The sequence below is a fragment of the Larus michahellis genome, chromosome 1 (assembly GCF_964199755.1).
Source record: "Larus michahellis chromosome 1, bLarMic1.1, whole genome shotgun sequence".
NCBI lineage: Eukaryota > Metazoa > Chordata > Aves > Charadriiformes > Laridae > Larus > Larus michahellis.
Genome location: NC_133896.1, coordinates 74,206,015 through 74,221,905, shown reverse-complemented (window position 1 = coordinate 74,221,905; position 15,891 = coordinate 74,206,015). Strand labels below are relative to the sequence as shown.

General features: G+C 42.1%; 1 protein-coding gene across 1 annotated transcript; it reads right to left on the bottom strand.

The window, feature by feature from the left end:
* Positions 1–1,204: 1,204 nt before the first annotated feature.
* On the bottom strand, positions 1,205–12,264 carry LDHB (lactate dehydrogenase B). The gene is made up of 8 exons (XM_074586921.1): positions 12,125–12,264; positions 11,452–11,583; positions 7,406–7,523; positions 6,916–7,089; positions 4,535–4,708; positions 2,718–2,835; positions 1,936–2,059; positions 1,205–1,542 (listed from the first exon to the last, which is right to left on the bottom strand). The coding sequence occupies exons 2-8, from the start codon at positions 11,575–11,577 to the stop codon at positions 1,375–1,377; spliced, it is 1,002 nt and encodes a 333-aa protein (XP_074443022.1). The 5' UTR covers positions 11,578–11,583; positions 12,125–12,264; the 3' UTR covers positions 1,205–1,374.
* Positions 12,265–15,891: the final 3,627 nt, after the last annotated feature.

Below are 15,891 nucleotides of genomic sequence, written 5' to 3'. Positions count from 1 at the left end.
CTGATCATGAACAGCTATTAGCAGGAACTTAAGCTACACAGGTGTGGAAGGGCTTCCAGTAAGATCTCCACAAGTTACAAAAGCAGACTATAACATTCCTTCTCCTATCAGTAAAGAAGCCTGACATTTAGCCTGCAGTTGAGAATAAAACATCTCCCAAGGTCTCCCTGGGATACCCTTAGTAAATAATGCTGTCACCAGTGTGCCACGCGTAATCTTTCACTAACTACACGGTACTGACTGACTCACAGGATAGGAGTTCTCTTGCAATACGACAGGACTCGCACAATCTTTTGAAAAGGAGCTACAAAAATCAAGCTACTTGCTTGCAAAAAGTGCTTTAGCCCACAACTCAAAGCACTTTAGCAGAGCTAGAAAAGGCCTTTAAATTGCTCCAACTTAGTCTCTTCATTTGTTATGAAACAAGACTTGCAGGCCTCTGCATGGTGATACAAGATAGATGGCTTTGGTATTGTTTGTCACCTGGAGATTTAGGTGGAGCAGTTCCAGGCATTCCAAGCAAGTGCTGGCTATTTTATGGTTATATCTACTCCAAAAGTGTAAGCAATTCAGAAATAAAACCCTGGGGTATTTTTTTTAATATCTGTCCTCCCCCTCAAGTATATAAGCTCTTGTGAAACAATCATGCTGAAATTAATAACCCAGTTTGACTTGTTTTATGAAGATTACCATGGGACTCCAGTCTCTTAAAAACCTTGGGTTTTGGTAATCAAAAATAGAAAAAAAAAATCTTGTTTCTTCTTGCTAAACATTATGAAAAGTAGACACCAATAACAGGCAAAGAGTTGAATCCAGGAGAGAGAAGGATCTACAGGACCCTTTTTTTGGAGCAGTGGCATACAGACTCTTAATGCTGGCATGTTTTGGGCAGGTGTCCTGTGGCAAATCCCCATTCTAATTCCTCTACCTGTCAGGAAACAATAAGACTTAACTGTAGCAGAAGCAACTCTAGGAATGAACTACATTTAGTCAGCACCTGGATTGAAACTAAGTCATAGAGAAAAGGCTTCCAGTAAGGTTGTATTAGGGAAATGCCACCACAGTTGATTACTACCTTGTTTCTAACCTTTTAAAAGGCTATCTGTGTCTACACTTCCATGTGGTCTGTGGCAATCATTAAAGGAGAAGGCTAGAGTAACCTGGATACTTTAAATACTGAAAGCAAGTCACTAGGACAACAAAACATGCTTGAAAGTTGCTTTATTTGTTCATAAGGCCTGTGCGTTACAGCAAGCAAAAGTATAGCTACTGTGGACAAAGCTCAGTCTGGAAGAGCATTAAATGTTAACCATAAGGATGTGTATTCGCACACAACATGCTGTTTTTCTGTTGCTGGAATCTAACACTCATGAGTTAGAGATCTTTGAGGTCTTTCTGGATGTTCCACAGTGTATCTGCGCTCTTCTTCAGCTGAGCCACCTCATCATCCTTCAGCTTTTGGTTAATAACACTTGTCAATCCAGAGGAATTTAAGACAGCAGGAAGGCTCAAGAAGACATCATTCTCAACACCATACATGCCCTGCCACAAAGAAAAGAGATCAGACAAGAACCTATCACACCGGATCTGCTTTTAATTTCTACAGCAGGAAGCCTTCTGAGAGCAGAGCTCAAGGCAATTATTTTGCAACATGCAGAAAGTTCTCAGTCACAATGTATTTGAGAAAATGAAAAGTACAGAGCTGTTTTAGACCAAGTGGTTGGCAATGCTGAGATGGAGATTTCAGGGAAAAAACCCTCCAAACCCCTCACTTATATATATAGCAAATAGTGGACAAAATTCAAAGCTCCCATTTTAAATTCAAAGTAGTATTTTACAAAGCTTCCTTTGTTCAGGACATTGCTACTTGAGACTAAATAGCTTTTCCGTAACAACAAAATGAACTAGAGCATCCAATTAGCCACCACTCCTTACCTTTACCAGTGTTGAGACTGAATGAACGCGGCACAAGTTCTTCAGCATGGTCTCACAGAGGTCAGCAACACTAAGGCCAATAGCCCAGTTTGTGTATCCCTTAAGTTTGATTACCTCATAGGCACTAAGGAAATATTGAAATACAGTTGTGTTAAGAAGTCTTCAAGATACTGTGAGAATGACAAGTCTTAGATGAGTGAGTGTTTCCCATTTAAAAAAAATCTGAAACACCTGTGACACATTGTAAGTTTAGTAATTAAAACAAAGAGAGTGACATATTTCAGTATTAAAAGGATAAAGCACTAAGCCTACACCATACCATATGTAATAAAGAAGCCCTATACTAGTATGGTCCTTATTTCACAAGTGAGACAAGTGATTTAGCAACATGAATAGTTACCTCTAGACAAGTTTTACGAAATCAATGAACAAAGTTTTGCCCAAATCAACTCCACCACTCTGCTCACAGAAACATACCACCTTTTGTTGTGTCCTTTGAACAAAGTTAAGCATTTCAGCAGCTATTTGTGAGAAAACAAGTGCACAGGGCTCTAAGCACTGCCGCGGATATGTTATGGAATAGCTTGTCTCGCTGCAGGATCGTAAAGCTTACCAACTGAAATCCTGCGTTTCTGTGTTTAAACCAGCAGTTGCACTTACTCAGGCAGTCCTCTAAATAAAAGGGCATGAAAGCGGCAGTAGAGCGGAGAGGCAGTGACAAGGAGGCAGACTAGCTTTTTTTGGCCTCACAAATATCCACCTCATTCCTCAAGGCACTGTACCTTTCAACCACTTGCTTGTGGACTTCCTTCCAGTTCTCACCATCTTTGTCAGTTCCCATGGCAGGATTCAGCTCCTGGAGAGAAACGCCTGCCACATTAACTCCGCTCCAAACAGCCACTGTAACAGAGAAAGGACTTAAGTTTCAGTAGCCATTAGCAGCTCCCCCTCCACTTTTCCTGTCTAAGATAATTGCATAGGAAACAATAATGTTTGGGACACATTTTAAGTTTTCATTTCACTACAGTGACTACAGCAGGTCTATGAAGATAATTATGGGACCAGAACATCTCTCTTATTAAGAAAGGCTGAGGGATTTGGGTCTTTTTAGTCTGGAAAAAAAAGATGACTGAGGGGGGAATCTTATCAACGCTTATAAATACTTAAGGGATGGGTGTCAGGAGGATGGGGCCAGGCTCTTTTCAGTGGTGCCCAGTGACAGGACAGGAGGTAACAGCCACAAACTTGAACATGGGAAGCTCCATCTAAACATGAAGGAGGAACTTTACTTTGAGAATGACAGAGCATTGGAATGGGCTGCCCAGTGAGGTGGTGGAGTCTCCGTCTCTGGAGACATTCAAAACCCACCTGGACATGTTCCTGTGTAACCTGCTTTAGGTGACCCTGCAGGGGGGTTGGACTAGATGGTCTCCAGAGGTCCCTTCCAACCCTTACCATTCTGTGATACAGTTATTTCTGAGAACTTGGGGGTTCAAATATGAGACTATTTTAGTACTGACATTTTAACAAATCAGTTGCAGCACATGAACAACAGAACTTTCAGTCCTTGAAAGGTGTAGACAGCTACTTTTGAAGTCAGAAACCTCCAAGTCTAGCAAAAAGGCACATCTTAGCTGTTCAGCCTTTTAACACTAATTGTACTCCAAAATTGCAGCAAGTATGTATTTGCTGTCCCACTACTCGGTAGTAGGGTTAGCCTTCAAGAATTCTACTCTTATTTCCCTGAATAACAGGATAGCAATATGCAAACTTAAGACTACCAGAAGAGGAATTTGCACGTGTCCCTTCATATTGGAAGCTTACGGGCAGACTCATTCTCTGTTCCTGTGAATTAACAAGGAAGTTTCTCAGCTCCTTCAAAGCAAAAGCAGCTGTAACACCAAAGCAAGATGAGCTCTGCGTATGCTCATCCAACCTCTGCCTCCACTACAGAGTAGGCCTGCCTTCCATAAACACAGTTGTTGATCAGACATTGTACTTTGAAAAGATGGCTCCCTTAAAAATACACATCACTAAAATATAGAGCAGTACCAATCTACACAGGTGTTCTGCTGCATCACATGGGACTGAACTAAGACAAATAAGCTTCTTTGATTTCACAGTGTTTTAAATCTATCTTCTCTTAAATAGCATGGACAAAAGTTACAAAATAAGGTAAGGGATAATTTTGTTAGCCTGAATCTGGATTGCTAGCTATTTTTACTACTTGCAACAAGCTCTGCTGTTAACCTAACAAGAGCTAGTGTTGCTTTCAGCAGAGAACTGTGCTACAGACTATGTTATGACGCTACAAAAACTGAGGATAAACAGAAGTATAAGCTGTTGTCTTTAGAACACAACTTAAGCTAACAAAATTGGCCTTTTCAGTTCAGGGTTTAATCATACAGACACTTCTATTAAAAATGCATAGCTAGATTTCCTGGACTTGTCTCACCACTGACCTTCATAAAAATACAGCAAAGTGCTCACTACTCAAGGTCAAGCTGCATCTGCTCTTTCAGAATTTGGCAACACCGCTTAGGCCTCAACCTCTAACACAGTCCTGCTTATTCCCAAGGAGGTCAGAAGGGCTCCTTACCACTAGAATCACCATGTTCTCCCAAGATCCAGCCATGGCAGCTGGCTGGGTGGATACCAAGTCTCTCAGACATCAGATAGCGAAATCTTGCTGTGTCTAGATTGCAGCCACTTCCAATCACACGGTGTTTTGGCAGGCCACTCAGCTTCCATGTGACATAGGTTAATATATCCACTGAAAAGAAGAACATGCACAGTGAGTGACACAATTCACATACACCAGGAAGAATGCTCCAACAATTACTTTGCTGTAGGCAATCAGGAGGACTCCAAACACAGTTGGGCTCATTGGTCACAGTATTTTAGGTCTGACTATTTGGGGTCTGACTGCTGGAAATTTAGGACCCATCTAGCTAAAACTGATGAAGGTCTTTGGAGATTAGCATCCTGCTAGCTAAAGCTGGAGGCACTTTTTTGTCACAGCTAAATCCCTAGTGCATCCAGAATTGGGACTGAACTCTCCATATGGCTAAGACATTCAAGCAATTTCCTGAAGTAATGTTACCTTCTACTTTATCATCACAATAAGAGGTGAAGCAAATGGAAATGAAACATGTTTGAAATTCACATACTCTGTTTCTAGTTGGTAACTATTTCAGGTTCATTTCTTAAACAGATTTGTGCATTAAGCAGTTTTTTTGCACCATCTCTGTAGCATGAAAAGCCAGATGAGCTCCATGCTTCTGTGCTTTCACTACAGGTGGCTCTAAAAATACAGTTTTAGAAAAAATACAAACCTAGGTTGGGGCAGACAGAGAAGGCTGTGAGCAGGGAGGAAAAAAAAAGTCTAACATGTAGCTCAACGTAACAATAATAAACACACCACAATAATTATGGCTCCAGCACTCCCAGAAGCCAGCCAATTCTCAGAAGGGAATGTATTTGTGTACACATATAACACCTTGCTGTTGCAAGTAACATGCTCACAGGCATAGTTTCCCTGCAGCTTCAGTCGAGGCAGTTCCTGCCAGGATCACAGTAGTTTGTACAGACTACAGAGTACCTCTCTACTGAACACCTAAATTTGGTCTGGACCGTCTGGCTTTCAAGTTAAGTGCCAAGACACCCCTAAACTTTGAGCTGTGCTTTGTAATCTCATCGTTTGCCTACAGTAGGGCTTCCCAGTCAGGCCAGGCTGCGGACAGTGCTGTCTAAGCTAGAGCCCAGGCAGATCTAGGGAAGCTAAACAGGGAAGGACATCAGATCACACACCAACACACAGGCAGCAGACACCACTGACGCTCTGGCACCCTCGAAGTCCTTTCTAATGCGCTCACAATAACTTCTGCTATACGAGACCAGTGGACAAAATTCCACACATTGACAAAACAAAGCAGTATAAAAATAATTCTGAAAAAGCAACATGCAGTTCTCCTCCTACACCTGCTCCACTGCAGAAATGTCTATGGTTTGAATTCACCCTTGCTAGAACAAAAACAATTTTATCTTTGACTCAGTTTGATTTTTGGATAAGTGTTTAAAATTGGTATAAGTTATTATACTTGCGCAGTAGCCACTTGCTCAGGAAACTAGTATTCAGTAGTAGTTATTGTCTAACAGCTAATTACTCAACCACCGAGTCACTAGCTTTACATGCACTGCTTTGACTCTGCCGAGATACCTTCAGAAGCAGTGTTACCTCATTGCCAGGGCTCTATAGTAAGGGCTTTACTCAGATGTCGATTCAAGCAAAGACAGCCCTACAGAGACACCCTACAAAGCATATCAGCTTTACACATCCAAGTGTCCCAGCTGTATGAGTACAAAGAGATACTTGCAAGTGAGCACACAGATGTGTATAATCAGCTATAACACTTTTCTCAGTTATATATAATATATAGATATATATATTACAATCAGTTATAATCTAAATGAATATTCTATGATTCTATGATCTAGTACAGTTAACCTTTCCCCCACCATAGCCTTCATAATGCAGATATTTTTTTCCCGAAAATATAGCCAAGACTAGAGGGTAAATTCTTCATCCCCCCCCCAGAAAAAAAATCACCATATCATATCCAGACACAAAAAAAATTGTTTGTAAACCATAACTTTCAAGAGCAAAATGGAGGTCTCCTTTAGAGATGAAAATTTTAATGTACCTAACTGCTTAAGCCAAAGGACCTTAAAGAACTGACATATTTACTGTGAAGCATGCTTTTAAAGTACGGACACCATGAGAAGCTCTGAATAAAGAGAGCATCACAAAGTACAGAATATTTCTTTGTATTCTGCTGCTAGCAACTACATGGCAGATGTCCACACAAACAGAAGTATTAGTTTTCAACATTCAATCTGTAGTTGAGAAGACTGATAAAACAAAACACTGGTTCTCCAACAAATAGAATTCACAAGTGTTCTAGGATAAGACTGCCTTACCTGGGTTGGAAACCACCAGGATGATGCAGTTGGGACTGTGCTTAACAATCTGAGGAATGATGTGTTTGAAGACATTCACGTTCCTCTGAACCAGGTTGAGACGACTCTCACCCTCTTGCTGACGAACTCCTGCAGTTACTACCACAATCCTGGAGTTGGCTGTGACAGCATAGTCTACAACACAGCATGGGGGAAGAGGTACAGAACATGTTAAATAGACTTATCACTAATTTCAATAGCATTGTGTTCATAGAGGCATTATAGGTAGCTTCCCCACCATGCATACACTCAAAGCCAAAAACCATGAGACATTAACCATTAAAACCATTAACCCCTTGTTACGGTGTTCTTCTGAAATCTCAGCCCTATTCATACACTTTAACTTTTCAATGCCAAGGCTTTAAGAGTTCTTTAAGATTACACAACTAATGCTCCACCCTTAAGGAAATTCACAGAATACCAGTATTAAACAAGAGACACTGAGGGTCACCTTTGCCTGCCACAATCTTGTGAGTGTGAAGGAACAGGCTGCCATGCTGTAGATCCATCATTTCTCCTTTTAGTTTGTCTTCCAAAACGTCAACCAGAGCAAGCTCATCACAAAGATCCTGAAGAAAACAGCAAAATTTGAAGGAGACAATGAAGCAGTTAACTTGCATTTTAAAGTCCCCCCTGAGTTAAGCTATGTTACATTTTCAAGTGACATGTTACACATCTGAAAGCGTCTCTTCTCCAAAGGAAACCAGTAGCACAGCACTGTCTTAGTGTCCTGATGTGTCTCACAGTAACAGAGTCAGAGGCTACTACAGCACAGGTTCATAAAACTCAGACTCTCTAAAAAAATAAGGTGTTATTTGTGGGGAGTTTGAGTGCACAGCTAACCCTTTGCTAGTAAAGCACTTAAGAAAAAAACTTGCATCTTTCAGAGTCATAACAAACTTCCTAAATCTATCCAGCAAATATGCTTATTTTAAATACTTAAATACTAACAGCACACCGCATAATTATCAAATTAATGTTCTCTGATAACATTCCTTCAACCAGTTCATTTCACAAGAAGTAGAATGGGAACAGACTTTCCTCAAGAGTAAAAATAGTATCAAGAGAAAACAGAGTCTTCACCTAACTTTCTCTACTAGAGCTACTACATTATATTTACTTTGCGGAACAGATTTAGCCACATATGCTCATTGTCCAGCCAGGTTAAGTTGGGAGACGACGTCATATAGTCTCAGAACAGGAAAATAGGGAAATACAGAGGTGGAAGAAAAAGGCATTCTGCTGTAATGCAAAGTTTTACTGCCTTTTGACAGAAGCGTTTACTACCCTTGTAAATTCTACTATACTTAAGGCTTATCATTCAGTAAATCACACTGAGATTCAAGCTACTACTTCCTTCTATTTTCCTAGGTATCTACATCCCATTTGAAAAAAGTAAACACATATTTATGCTACTGAAAATGTATTACTACCAGCAAGCTTCTTTGTTTACTTTTATATAAGAAGTTAACACTCATTACTTCACATGGAAATATTAATACTAAACTACAACTAAACTACAACTAAACTACAACTAAACTACAACTAAACTACAACTAAACTACAACTAAACTACAACTAAACTACAACTAAACTACAACTAAACTACAACTAAACTACAACTAAACTACAACTAAACTACAACTAAACTACAACTAAACTACAACTAAACTACAACTAAACTACAACTAAACTACAACTAAACTACAACTAAACTACAACTAAACTACAACTAAACTACAACTAAACTACAACTAAACTACAACTAAACTACAACTAAACTACAACTAAACTACAACTAAACTACAACTAAACTACAACTAAACTACAACTAAACTACAACTAAACTACAACTAAACTACAACTAAACTACAACTAAACTACAACTAAACTACAACTAAACTACAACTAAACTACAACTAAACTACAACTAAACTACAACTAAACTACAACTAAACTACAACTAAACTACAACTAAACTACAACTAAACTACAACTAAACTACAACTAAACTACAACTAAACTACAACTAAACTACAACTAAACTACAACTAAACTACAACTAAACTACAACTAAACTACAACTAAACTACAACATGCACTGTTTTTTCTGTGGGAAAATGTATTTAACGGCAGGCATATTTCAGTTTTTCATTTCATACTCTAAAAGTCATGTTAAGAGTTTATTGCTTTTCTGCATTGTTTCGCAGCTGAATTCATCAACTGCTGAATAAAAACCCTAAGAGTCTGTATCTGCACTTGGTCTTTTCTTGAAAGAGTCTGCAGGGTAAAGTTAAAGTCTCAGTTATTTAAATATTATGAAAAAGTGTCCTTAACTGAAGTCACTGGTGTTAAGAAGTTAGCGTATTCAGAATTTGAAAGAAGACTGTGTGCATGTGTGTGATTATGGATCAATGTATACATAGGCAGTCTAATTATATGGGACTTTCTCACTCCAGACCTTGCAACCAATAGTCACCAGGGTCAGCAGGTTCAAGGAGCCGGTTCTCACTGAAATACAAGAGCACCTGGAAGAGCTCCAATGACTAGTTTCATGAATTTGCATCAGAGTTGCCTAGAGAGGAATTCATCTCACTATTAGCACACACAGGAATGAAATCTACAGAATCACCAAATGCAGCTTTAAATATTCTCACTGGAAGCAGCTGACTTGTGACTGTGGAGATGTTTCCATTTCTAAAACAGTATGGCAACATCGGTGACCTGTTTCTGAGAGGGAGCTAAAAATAACCAATGTGAAAGTTTTAGCGTCATTCAAATTTATATATTAAATACACCAGTAAACTGAAATCAGTATTAACACACTGTTTAGTTTTATAAAAGCCAGAGACATCTAAAATTCAACCACATGTACATCTTAAAGTATTGGAAATTAAGTACAAAATTTTATGCCATGGTTTAAAAAAGACATCTTGGGAGCCAACCATCATGCACAAATCAAAGCCACACCTAATTCAGTGACAAGAATCAGACAGTTTTGTTATGAAAGTGTTTTACTGCAGCTTATACTTGTGAAACAATAAAAGAGAGCAGAAGCCTGGTTGAAATAAACTCCATCATGCCATAATCCAAACTTGAAAAATTTTAAATCAGTTTTTACTCTGGGTTTGGTGCATACAACTCATTAATAGTAAAACTTTGTGCCTAGATTTCTGAAGGCACAATTTGATCCTGCTTAGAGCAGCAGACAAATGCTGGATTGTAGTGAAGCATATGGTAGCTTCACCTGGCTCCCTCACTGCCAACCTTACAGGTTACAGTACTCCTTCAAGAACAAATGAGTTCAGACAGAGGCAAACATTCGCTTAAAAAATATAAATACCCACAATGAATTGTCATTGGTTTTCCATTGACTTTCTTCTTTAGTTCTATAGTTTTAAAAACTGTTACCTTCACATCAGTACTTAGTTTCACTGTGGCCCTTTCTTACTGTCTGACAGTTTTTTCCTTGCCTCATGAATATCAGCAAGTCAAAACCCTTAAAAAATGTTTAATATTTAAAACCCCAGTACTCTAAGATATGCATCCTCAAGGTACCAGGTAGAGAAGGGATCATCTTCAAATAAGTTACAGCTAGTTTAGTAGTAACTGCAAGATTTTTTTTATCTCACTGCAAGCTACTTGATTTAAGATCTGCCCCTGCAAGTGGCTAGGGCATATCTGTTTGCACCTTCTTTTAAAAAAAAAAAATAAAAAATCTGCAGCTCCCATTTGTCTTTTCAAAAACAGCATGAGAGGAATCAAGTTTAAGTCATTCACAATATTCTCTAAAAACAAAGCACAAAGTACAAGAGATCCTTATTGTATAATAAGCCTTTGCTTTGCTCAAAACTACAAAATGAGATTTGCCAAAAAAATCCTGAAACCACTAACAGGAAAAGTCAGAATAACCTCTAAGTCCAGCCCTCTATTTTTAAACTAGCTAAAACCCCTCTGGAAAAATAAAGCCTTACAACCAAGCAATAAGAGCTTAAGAACAATAAAGCCCATGGAAGGGAACTGCAGTATTTTCAGTTACTACAGCATATATGCATTAAAAGAGTAAAAATCAAACATGCATAGTTCTGATTCCTATCCCATATTTCACATGGATTCCTGCTCTGTTTGCATTCTTTGCCCAGCAGAGCTCTCCCACCAAGTGAACTCTAGCTTTGTTGTGGAAGAATAAGAAAATTAAAAAAAGAAAGAAAAGTCTGGCAGGGGCTTCACTACATTTCCCCAGCAGCCGGCAAAATAACTCTGCCGAACGACTGATTTATTGCTAAGCACAGATGGAAAGGTGATGGCACAAAGAGAAACTGAATGGGGAGGTCAACCTTGCATGACCAGTGTAGGTCACTGCTTGCTTACACCAACTGCAAGCGATTCATTCCTGTACTAACCTACCCAGTCTCCCACCACCTGCTAAGACAAACAGGCGGCGCTGAGACATAACCGCAGCGGGAACTCGAACAGCACGTTGTCCTTGAGCCGTACCTTTGTGAGGATGCTGATGGCACAGGCCATGCCAACCTGTCCAACCCCCACAACGGTTATCTTGTTGTTGGGGACGGTGGCTGCCGCGGCGATGGGGGTGATCAGCTTCTCCTTCAGCGTTGCCATGGTGTTCTGCAAGGAGAGACAGGGAGGTTTGGTTCAAAGCAAGCGAGCGGGAACCAAGCGCCCGGCGGGGCTGGTCATGAAACCAGGGCCCGGTTGGGGACCAGTCAGCCTGATGCCATTTCCCCGGCTCGTTTCCACTCGGCCCCGCGGCTCCCTTCGCTCAGCCCACCCGCACATCCTTCCTTCCCTCCCTCCCTCCCGCGGCCGGCGGTGTGCCCCCGCCCCGCCAGCCGCAGCCCAGCGAGCGGCCGGGACCGGCACAGGGGAGCACGCCGCGGGTTCCTGCCGCCATCCCGCCCAAACCTCCCTCAGGAGCCACGGCCTGGCTCCGGTCACCGGCCCCCGCGTCCCAGCGGTGCTGGGACCCACCGCGCGCCGACGCCCCCCGCCCCACACGCCATCCGGCCGCCCGGGGATGCTCGGCCCCGAGGGAAGGCGCCCGGCAGGACCGAGCCGCCCGGGTCAGGGAAGGGAAAGGCCGGGAGACCCTGCAGCATCTCCCGTCCCGGAGAGGGGATCCCGCCAGCTCCACTCGCCCCGTACCCACCGGCGAGGCTCAGAGCGGCGAGAGGAGAGGTGCGCTGCCGTGCGGGGCGCGAGCAAACAGGGCTCGGGCAATGAGGGCTCCGCAGCGGAAGGGGCGGGCCAGCGGGCAGGGCCGGGCCGCCCCCCGCCGCCCCCTCCCGCGCCTTCCCCGGCGCCATTGGGGGGGCGGCGGCCGCCGCGCTCAATCCCAGCCAAGGACGGAGGCTCAAGGGTGCCGCCGGCCCGCCCCCGGCTCCCCCGCTTCGTTCTCCCTTCCCCTCATTGTCCGCGAGGGGAGAATGGCGCGCCTGGAGGCGCAGAGAAATGCTTTGGAGGAAGAAGGAATGTAACCTGATGCGGTGCCACAACCGCTCCCCCTCCCCCCGGCATCACGCTGTCTCTGACTCTTTCCCTCTATCCCAGGGGAGCATCACTTTAAAGTTGTGATCTGTGGGGCCCGTGGAATGAGCCCCTGGAACCTGAATGGAGTTTTGGGCCTTGTTAAAGTGATAAGCGCATTTGTCATTGTAACAGGAAAAATCAGACGATATGACACGCCTTTCCTCTGGCCTATGGAATCAATCAACTGAAATTTGGGGTATACAATTTCCCCCGGTTGCTGAACGGGGAGGAAGTGATTTGTTGCAATTCCTGCAGGAGCAATGCATGGGAAACAGGAAAGAATAGCAAAGGATATTTTCTCCTAATGCTGTAATACCACTTCTTTCTAGCTGTCAATGGAGAAAGTAGAGACAAAACACTGAATTGTACGTATTTCCAGTTTCACTGGCAGCAAAAATGAAGGGTTTAGGTTCCTCGTCACACGTGATTAACTCTCTCACAAGAGGGAAAACAGAAGGGTAGATTCCAGAGTCCTCCCAAATAAGTCACTGGGTTAAACGTGACTAGGCAGAGAGCCTAGCCCTTCCCGTCTAAGACTATGGTTACCTTTTTTTTTCCTGTTGTTGTGGCCAGTTTAAATTAGTTTCATTGATTTTTTTTTTTCCAGCTATTTTGCCAGGTTAGTAACGACTGGATTAATTCCCTCTGGCTCACCAAGCAGCCAAACAAACGCTGGTGCCAGCACAAGAGAGGTGGCGAGCAAGAGTGGTGAGGAAAGGGTGAAACTTGCTTTCCTGGGCAGCAGTATGGACTCATGCTGGCTTTAAATGACAATCCAACCATGACCTACTTTGCTTCTTTACATTTTTTGAAATTACAAAGGGTCCCCTGCGGGAAAGGAATGAGTTAAGCCATCCACAGGACACTTCAGGTAGTGACTTGCTATAAGCAAATAAATTCAAGACTGGTAACTACAGCTGAAGTGGGAGCTGGAGGTAAATAATAATTACACAATGAAATGTAGAAGTGAGAAAGTCTATCCTCTGTAATTGAGATGAGAACATGCAGAGCTTAACTTTAAGAAGAGAAGGGGGAAGGGAGAAGAAAAGATACAGGAGAGGCTAGGAAAGGATCAGAGCAAGATTTTTTCATTCCTGACCCAGAACCAAGGGGCTGTGCTTGTCCCGCCTGGGCCTGTAGTGAGCAGCATTCGCTGCTGCGTTATGTCTTCTTTGGACAGGATCATTCTCACTCCTTATGAGCATTCAACAATCAATTATCATAGTAGCATTTGTAATTAAATACAGAGGAAAATGCTACTTTCCTACTTGCAAGTTCCTAAGCTTTTAAAAGCAGACCAGACCATGTACCACATCTCAGAACAGCTCTCCTAGGCCCTCCTTTAGGTCATGCCTTCTTTTGCTCACAGTCTTAGAAGCACGGGGTATTTAATCCCCTTCCTGAAGCACTTGCAATCTACATAGACAAGCCAGGTGAAAGACAGCAGAAAAAAGATTATTCCCTGTTCCTGATCTTAGTTAGTTATTGTTCCAGATGATGGAGGACTGAGGCACAGAGAGGGGAAAAGATCTCCCCAGGGTCACATGGGAAGTTTCTTCATGACAGGTCACAGTTTCAAAGTTCAACTCTAGTTGGCAACATTGGTATTTTTGACGAAGCACAGTTTTCCTGAAAAACAAACCCTACTGTTAAGGGACAGAGTCTAAATAAATTTGCCTGGTAACCTTCATACAGTTACAACATTTTTTTGTGTGTACATTTTAATCACATTTAACTTTTGGTTTGTATACAGAGTCTGTAATTAGATAAATCTGAGATACTCCACTACTTGCATCTGTCCCATCATCTTCCTAAAACACGTGAAAGTAGATATGAGTTCCCTGCTGTTTCTTTTTTTCCAAAACTGCAATTAAATCTGATTAGAGACAGAGATCTCACTTGAAAAACTCTATTAATGGAACCCTTTCCTACAGCAAATTGTTGATGGCCTGATGGCCGTGGTCTGGTGATGGCCGTAGTCCTAAGGTAGGAAACATCATGAAGAATATAACCTAGGAAGGGAAAGAGCCCATTACACTGCGAGAACATGGGATATAGGCCTTGATGGCTGGAGAACATCAAGTAAAGGGTGATCTTACGTGACTGCGACACACCTGGTTGATCAGGTCATTAGACTGCAGGATGGATATGTTCATTATTTCACATGACTGTAATGGAGAAATAAGAATCAGTGATCCAGTTTTGCAAAATACAGAGAGCTGAATTCACTTGCTGGAAATCACAAAGTTCTGATGTCTGTACAATGCTGTCAGATGCTGACTTAAAATTCTGGTCCACCTATGTTTTAATTCTGTGGTTATTCATCTGGATTTTCCATTTGAAGGGAAAATGCATCACACAATAAAGAAAAATTATCTTGGAGTGGCAATTCTGCAAGCTTCTTTTACCCCAGTTTTAGGTGAAGGAATGAATCCTTGTTTTTGGCATTGGGCCTAGTTTCTGTTTAATTTTCCAGCCACTGCCTTTGAAGAAGATTGCTGATGTTAAGGGTCAAGGTTGATCGACCACCCTCCTTTTTGGGAAGTGTCCATTGATATCTTAACAAACCTTTGCCATATTGCACTCTGGACCCATACTGCTCTTCAGTTCACAGAGCAAGCTTTGTGGAAAATACTGTGAGGAAATGTTGTTTCCTTTAGCACACGCCATTACTATATACTGAAAGAAGAGCCAGTGAAAGGCTTCATGGCTGTAATTCGGTAATGTGACCTGGAAGATTTCAATGCAAACTCATTGCTCCAAAACTGGGTCAAACCAGCAGAGATCAGAAGATGTTGCTCTCTGACTGTCTGACTCCATCTAAGTACCATTATTTTGGATATTCATATCCCTCTCGTCTAAGCAAAGAAGCCAAGACATTAGAAAGTCATCCCCAAAGCAAGTTTAAGATGTAGCTCATGTTCTCATTGTTCACATCACCTCCTCCAGGCACTGCTCACCCACCATAGACACCCACTGCTGTCTGCACGTAACGCAGACTCCCAGCTTTGACCTTCTGACTCGCACCTAAGCGAGATGCCCACGGAAGAGAGGACTTGAACCCCTCCTGTGTGAGTTCACCATAGTGAGTGAATAAATGGAACCTTCTGGGGGGCCTATTCCCAAATGCTAGTTCTTGCCCAGGGAAGCTATTTTCATCCCCCCACCATAGTCAGCAGAAACTCTCCTCCAGAAGCAATTCAAGGCATAGTAAAATATGCTGGCTTCAGAAACTAAGCCAGCTTCTGATGTTTTTGCCCCATGTTGTCAGCTTCCAGTTCTGCGTCGCTGTTTGCTGCTGTCTTATCTGTATTGCTGCTGCGATTGCACTGGCTCGAAAGCAAACCCCTGTTTTCAGGGAGATAATTTCTTTCAGTTTGTTGTTCC

What these genes read in the sequence shown, in the direction of transcription:
- LDHB (XM_074586921.1), bottom strand. Translation starts at nt 11,577, where the DNA reads ATGGCAACGCTGAAGGAGAAGCTGATCACCCCCATCGCCGCGGCAGCC. An exon ending in AGAACATGGTGATTCTAGTG is followed by an intron (nt 2,836 to 4,534) that starts GTAAGGAGCCCT and finishes TCTCTGTTACAG; the next exon opens with TGGCTGTTTGGAGCGGAGTT. An exon ending in CACAAGCAAGTGGTTGAAAG is followed by an intron (nt 2,060 to 2,717) that starts GTACAGTGCCTT and finishes ATATTTCCTTAG; the next exon opens with TGCCTATGAGGTAATCAAAC.